This window comes from Papaver somniferum, chromosome 2 (assembly GCF_003573695.1).
Source record: "Papaver somniferum cultivar HN1 chromosome 2, ASM357369v1, whole genome shotgun sequence".
NCBI lineage: Eukaryota > Viridiplantae > Streptophyta > Magnoliopsida > Ranunculales > Papaveraceae > Papaver > Papaver somniferum.
The window spans coordinates 92,344,655-92,352,188 of record NC_039359.1 but is presented as its reverse complement, the minus strand read 5'-3'; the positions used below and the strand labels follow the sequence as shown (position 1 = coordinate 92,352,188).

The 7,534-nt window shown below is 36.3% G+C and overlaps 1 protein-coding gene across 1 annotated transcript; it reads right to left on the bottom strand.

The window, feature by feature from the left end:
- Positions 1–1,064: 1,064 nt before the first annotated feature.
- LOC113348408 (calcium uptake protein, mitochondrial-like) lies at positions 1,065–6,926 on the bottom strand. Its single transcript, XM_026592168.1, has 7 exons — positions 6,399–6,926; positions 4,894–4,961; positions 4,266–4,492; positions 4,053–4,136; positions 3,017–3,230; positions 1,705–2,001; positions 1,065–1,579 (listed from the first exon to the last, which is right to left on the bottom strand). The coding sequence occupies exons 1-7, from the start codon at positions 6,751–6,753 to the stop codon at positions 1,400–1,402; spliced, it is 1,425 nt and encodes a 474-aa protein (XP_026447953.1). The 5' UTR covers positions 6,754–6,926; the 3' UTR covers positions 1,065–1,399.
- Positions 6,927–7,534: the final 608 nt, after the last annotated feature.

Here is a 7,534-nt window from a genome sequence, read left to right as displayed (position 1 = left end):
GTTGAGTGCTATTCTGATTAGCGCTTTTCGTCTTCTAGTGCACTATTCTGAATAGCGTTTTACGCTATTCTGATTAGCACTCAAATGGATTCCATGGGGCTTTCCACGAAACCATGGAACACTGCTTGGATTTTTCATGGAAAACACCAATTTGGAAGCCACTAGACTTGACATTCCACAATTTTTCCACACTTGGAAAAGGATGGATTCCACCATAAGACTTGCTCTTAGAATAGGGTTGGATTTTTTATTTTTTTTGAAGTAAAGAGGTGATCCTCTCAATTTCATTGATATATAAAGATTGTATACAATATGTTAAGATACATCATTGAAAAACATTATAAAATACAGAATTTTTGTATCACAATAGTAAGTAAATTATAATACAAACGTATTAAATACATGAATTTCAAGGAAATTGATGATACTTGAGAGATGGTAATTAAAATTCTGCCATTTGGATTTGAAGAATTTGTTTTCTTCATCATTATCTTCTTCATAAGATGGAATTGTCCCATACAGGAGTAATAAGCACAAAACACCATTATCACAATCAAATCCGGTAGCCATTGATCTTCATAAGAATGTAAAATTACGTCATGCCGGAAGAAATCGTCCTTGATGTACTTGAAACGATTGTTACAATCGTCTGAAACGCCTATAAGGCTATGAGAAATCTCTAATGAGTTTGAGAACACCATGATAGCAATAATGAAACTGAGATAGGAAAAACCTAAAAATCGCATTGAGTAGCGATGTTTTATTTAATATAACTACTAATAAAAAATATGTACTATTGTATCCAAATCTAATTGGAAGATCTGAATAATTCAGATAATATCCAACAAATTTGAAATACAAATTTGGAGAATCAAACATTTAGGAAGATCTGTTTGCTAAGTTATGGGAGGGGAAGAGAGAGAGGATGAGACGATGAGTACCAAAAACCAAACTTAAACTGGGTTGGATTTTGATTTCCAAATATAATTTGGATTCAGTGTCAATATGATTTCTAAATTTGAGATTGAGACTATGTTAAAAAAAAAAAAATTGCCAAAACAGAATTTGAGAGCCATTTAATGTTTTAAACATTAGAAACGTAGATTATACATTAGGTTTAGAATTTAATGTATGTACGTATAATCATATATATATAACACACAGGCACTGTACAATTGGGTTACCGAACGGAGGCAATATGACTGCTCTCCTACAGGCATTAAAAGAAAAACACCCTGAAAAGTAAAGAAAACATCTATCTATATATACTTTAATACCATTAGCCGTAGTTAGTAGAGAGAAAAGAAGGCCGTGTATAAGCTGGAACAACCACAACTCCAGCTGTACAATGTGCTCAAATTTACAATCCTCGGAAATGCATCTGTTTAAGAGAACAGTTTTATGCGCAATTCAGTACTGAGCCCAAGACTCCAAGCTCAGTAACAGTCTGGCCCATTCCCCTTTCTCGTCTGTGTAGAACTTTCACAAACTCATTCGCACTTAAATTCCCATCAGCATTTGTATCAAATACATGGAATATGATGTCAACTACGTTGTCAGAGAGAGTGACACCGCATACCTGGAAATTTTAGAAGAGAATAGAACACTATGTTAAGAAGACCATCATACATAATTATCTCTCATTTGGAGCAGCATATGCAAGAATATGAACATATACAAGTCATAGTGTACAGTGGTATTTACATTGGAAGCAGCTCGCTGAAAATCCTTCTTTGTGAATAAGCCATTTACTGTCCCATACGAGAAGATCGCCAAAGACAACGGAGCTAATTTCTTACGTATCTCTGCAAAAGCCATGAATTCTTCCAGTGTAATGCGGATCTCACTGAGATGTGGTTCATTGTCTAGTTTATCGACCCGGGCAAGGAACTGATTTATATTGCTCATATCAGCTGCAGCTACCATGGACAATGCAAAATCCTTAGCTGATATAGTTCCTCGGCGCTTGTAATCATAGTGATTGAACTCCAGGAGCAATATCTAAAATCTCATAAAGGATTTAACATCTGATTAGTGAACCATACACTCCTAACTGATAATTAACCTAAAGAATATGAAATATGAAAGCAGGTGCCTCCATTAGTATTGACCAATGACTATATATAAGCATATCAAAGTCAGATCCTAATATTACACAATTGAAATATAGATTACTTCCCAATTTCTTAAAAGCATTTTCTCTATTTACTTTTTTCCATATTTTCCTCTAATTCTACCTGCTTTTTATTTGCATAACTAAATCTTCTTTCTGGTTATCATCAATCAAATTCACAATATAAAAGTGACATTTCCCTACAGAAAAAACTTCCTTCACAATTTTACAAACTACTCAGTCTTTTTTTTTTACAAACCAGCATATCCATGATTCCTAGATATGTAACAATAACATGGATATGCATGCATGTAACCACCCACTGACCTAAAGGGAAACGTAGACTGGGGTGGCATATTGGTTGGGTAAAGAATAAAGTGGAAGACTCAGTGCTCCCAAATTTTCATCTGTTACACATACAATAAGAATCACAAAGCCTAAGTTTCGCATGCATGGGAAAATGCTGGTTGCCTTAACATGGAGGTGACTTTTTAAGTTCTTTTTTCTTTTATCCTTCATTTTTATATTTTCTTATGGTTTATCCGAACATAGTTGCAGTAACGACGTTCCTGGTGAAAGTACGTTGTCACTGGCATGCACTCACAACTTTACATGAACAAGAATCTAAAGCAGCAAAGCCTTTAGACTCCCTGTCCTACAGGCACGTGTTTGATTATCGAGTACCCACAATCCCGATATAAGAATAACTAAGAATAAAGCAAGAGAACCTAGAACAACTACATACTTAAAAATGTCATAACGGAGTGCAGTGTTCAATTCAAGTATTCAACTAGTTAGGGTGACAGACCTGATGAACATTTCCATTACATACGTTTAAGATATCGAACAATAATTGGTGCTAGCAGATAGTTAACAAGGCCATGAGACAGAAACTATATGTACCTCATTGTGCAAATTTCTCAAAAATTCAACGAATTTTTCATGTTGTAAGCATGATGTTCCATCCTTGCCAAAAAAATATTCCAGCAGACCTCCATTTTCAACAGGATAACTAATTTTTAGACCAGTGCGCTTTCCATCCCTGTGATGAGCTCCTTGCCTATTGAGCGCTCGCATCCAAGTCATCACTCTCTTAAACTCATCCCTGTCTATCTCTCTGGCAATAAACAGTATCAATTAATCAACACAACTACACATAACTCAGCCCAACAAGATGAAAAGACATTATAAACTGTCAAGAGTTTAGTGTTTGAGTAACAATACAACAATCGCGTCATTTATCTTTATATTTCACAAATTTTCACAAGAATCATAAAAAGTAACAATTTTCACATTACATTTTGTGCTAAGTTGACTTCTTAAGGAAATCCGTGTATATCAAAGCAGCCAAACAGAAGCTATGCTAGAGATAGGTAAGTTAGTACAAGCAGAAAAGGTCTGAAAAATTACCGGATTCCAGAAAGGATATCGTAAGCAAGTGTTGCCTTTTGGAGGGGGGGGGGGGGGGGGGGGGGGGGGGGGGGGAAGGAAAAAAAATCCTACACAAGTTCATGAGTTTCACATCTAGGAATTGGTTCAACATCATGTAAGTACTTAACTGACTGATGATCTCTTGAGATTACTACAAATGAAAGCACGTAGGAATCTCAATCTTAACTCTCGAGCCTAACCCAGAAATTAATGGGTCTACTGAGATCTTTATCAATCATCTCGAAGGAAGAAAGTACAAAATGGAGGAAAAACATTAAAAAATGGAAGACTACTTTCAGAATCCAGGTAGGAAATGGAAAGACGAGACAAAAATGTTTCATTCTGTAAGTAACACTATAAACATTGGCCGCAACAACCTTAATTAACTTTTCAACAACACACAAAAGTGGTGATGTAGCTTATAAAACTTAACTCATAAGTGCCGGGTAGTAAGTACGTTAGTTCCACTAGTAGTAAATAGAAATTGTGCGAAGACCAAGATACGTACCCATTGTAGTCAAGGTCAAACATTTTGAAAGCTATGGAAAAGCTTGATTCAGGAATGCTAAGTAGTGTGACGAAGAAAATGTACCTAAAGAAAAGGAAACCAAATCTTAGACCTGCATGAACCAGCTCAATCACTTGTAGAACATATAAGAAACCCACATTACAGTTCAAGAAAAATTTCTGGCAGCATATTGCTGAAAGATTGATAACTCACTCTGCAAAAGATATAAGTCCATCATTGTCTGTGTCAAAAAGCATGAAAAATTTTGATGGAGCACATCTCAACTCTCCTTCAGGGGCACGCTCCCCTCTAAGATACCCTTCTCTAACATTACTAGATTCAGATGGAGGAAACACCGGAACGATTGCCCGCATTAAATCTGCTGGTCTCATAAGAACCTCACCTTCAGGGGTAACGAAGGATGCAAAGTACTCAAAAACCTGAATGGACATAAGTTGTAAGATATAACTACCAAACACCACTTTGTAATTGTGTAACAATTTTACATAAACAGGCACCACCTACACATAATTTAAACACCAATTTATTGCCTCTGAGCTATGAGAAGTTGAGAACCTCTCGACTCAATCCATGTTGAACCTCGAGTTTTCCGTTGAACCCAATTCAATGGTTCTCTGTTATTTTATACTGTATAAGATCCATATCCATATAAAGATGCAAAGAATGCAAATAGAAAGCCCAATTACCCACTTGTAAGTCAAATAAAAGTGAAATGAAAGTGATGAACAAAATCTACAGCTACAGCTTCCACCCCAACTAAATATAGACCAAGGATCTACACCTAAGGAGAAAAAGGAGGAGGGAATATGAAGCCCAATACCTTTTCTGGAGGACTCCTCATCCTAATGCGTTTTTCATAGTTAAAGAAGACCTTTCTCCTGTAAGCATCTGTAATGAGAAACAAGATAATTATAATATTATAGTAGCACAAATAGACTGCCCATGTTTGACTCCCGTTATGGTTAAATAGGAGTGACATTTCAAAGGAATTACTGTGAATAAAATACTCAGACTCAGAATAAAAGCAGCAGGTTACTAAAACCTTCTACTCAACTAAAGGTCCATACATACAACACATAACATAAAACAGAACACAGTGACCAATCAGTCTTCAGATATCCAATAGACTATCATATTAATGCTTAACAAGCCGATAATGAGATAAAAGCAGAGAAGCAACCAGACTTAGCAAGCAGATAAGGTAAGAAAAACATGGAACTGGCACTAAGCCACCAAATACTAGGTTCAATAAGCATTAGCAAATTGAGGTCAACAACTACTCTTACCTATTTGAAGATTGAATGCCTCACTACTATTATTATGCTAAAGCTCTCATTGAATTCAATCCATCAAGCAGTAATTTGACCAGTACCATTAGGAAGGGGGAACTAGTACTGATCGGATAGCTCATAGATCATGCTCCCAAATTCTGACGGAATTAAAATAATTGGTTTCACTAGCTCTAAGGCAACACGAAACCCAGAGGAAGAAAGAAATTGGTATGTCTGTAATCAGTGCTGACACCTTACAAGTCTCCCAATACCGCACTGGAGCTTACAACCCATAAACAATGCACCTCTTATACAATGCAAATGCAAATAAGAACCATTGAAGAAACTAATTCCCGAGGCCTTTTGTGAAAATAAGTTCTTCTTAAGTACTGTACTACAAATGTGAGATAAGGCCTATCAGATAGTAACTTACACTTTGATGAGAGGGGGAATAGGTGTGCTATCTACACTGTTTAAAAAGGCATTCAAAAGCTAGGCATCATGCTGAAGCAAGATCACGCCTTAAGGCTTGAAGGCCTTACTAGCCTCATTTCTATATTATGCCCTTAAGGCTGAAGCAAGATCATCAGTTTTACCACTGTTTTTAATTTTATCTTAAGGCAAGAGCTTCAAGGCACCGTGCTAAGTTCCTACTCACTTAGTCGCGCCCCCATAACTCCTGGCTACAATTGTTCATGCCAAGTTTAATCTATTTATCGTTGGCAACAAGTTCAGCGTGCATCTAGAAGCTATGTGAAAATAAAATGAGTTTCCTTAAGAGGTAAGCTGCAATGTTCAGAACATGATAAACAAAAAATGCGCTTTCTCAGGTAGAAAACTTTCTTCCTATGAGCTTATCCTTTTTTAAGGAATTTAAAAGACAATAATTACGTTCAGATCTGAGCTCTAGAGCATTCTCACAAACAATGAACAGAAACACAATTAACATTACAATTAAATTTAAAACCAGCTATGAATTTGTGAAATCAGTTTGTAAAATTATTATACTCCACAGAAAACCAAACCAAAATAACAAATCGAAGAGCAAGCTTACCCCCAAATATGAATTTAGATTTCTTTTTCTCTGAAGTATCAGCTGAATCATCTTGTTGTAAAACCGAAGGATTTGTTTGAGTAGTCCAATCAGCAAAAGCAATAGCACCCGATTTTGCAGAAGAGAAATAAGAAGAATTAGAAAACCAATAACCTAAACCAGAACCAGCAGCAATTATAGATACTGATTTAAGAAACAAATTCAGAGACGATGGAGATGACGACGACGACGACGACGATGATGATGAAGATGATTCTCCTGCTTGATTTCGGAACAACCGAATGGTGTGATAACGATGTCTGTTTAATCCATAAATCAAAGGAGAAGATCTTTTCAACGATGAACCGAGAGACATGGTACCGCAGCAGCACCAGAGAATGAGACTCAAGGATGATGGATGGGATTTACAGGAAGAATGGAATGAAAATGGTGAAGGTGAAGAAGGGGGATTTAAATTTGAGGCGGAGATTTAAAAGTAGAGAGAGAGAGAGCGGAATTCCTGTGTGCGCCGGAGAGTTTGGGGGATTTGACCAACAAAAATGGTGGGCTTTGCTTTTATTGGGAATTTACCGCGAAAGCTAACACTTCGCTTTTGCCCCTCTTAAATTACCGTACCAAACACCACTAACACTAGATTCAAAGACCTTTTACTTTTACTTTTCAAAAGTTGAAATTAAAGCCAAGGTGGTGGAACCCACCAACACCAATAATTACTTGAAGTATAAATGATATTTTACTTTTTAAATTCACTTAAAAATAAGCTGAATTGAAAAAAATAAAAATATTGTTGTAGGGCCTGTGACCTATAGAAGTGCGGGCCAACTAGGTAGTTATGGTTTTCCCATGGTTGTATATAAAGCATACTCTGCTACGTAATATGGCTGCTGCCTATCAATACAATCTCTCTTGTCGTTTCTCATACTTTTGGTCTTCTCTCTATTTTTCCCTTAAAGACGTTATCATGCACGAAACTACCACAGAGCTAGATTGAATTGGTGAACTTTTTTACATGGAATGGATGATTTACATCAACGATTAATATTAGAATACAAAACAAGGCTTGGAAAAGATCTAAGTAAGGGCGATTAGTCATCAGTCAAGGAAAGTCAAATCAAATCTCCTATCACCATTAATGA

Coding starts and splice junctions, on each gene's coding strand:
- LOC113348408 (XM_026592168.1), bottom strand. CDS start 6,753: ATGTCTCTCGGTTCATCGTTGAAAAGATCTTCTCCTTTGATTTATGGA. Junction 4,962..6,398: donor ATCTAAATTCATATTTGGGG/GTAAGCTTGCTC, acceptor TTCTCATTACAG/ATGCTTACAGGAGAAAGGTC. Junction 1,580..1,704: donor TTCAGCGAGCTGCTTCCAAT/GTAAATACCACT, acceptor TAAAATTTCCAG/GTATGCGGTGTCACTCTCTC.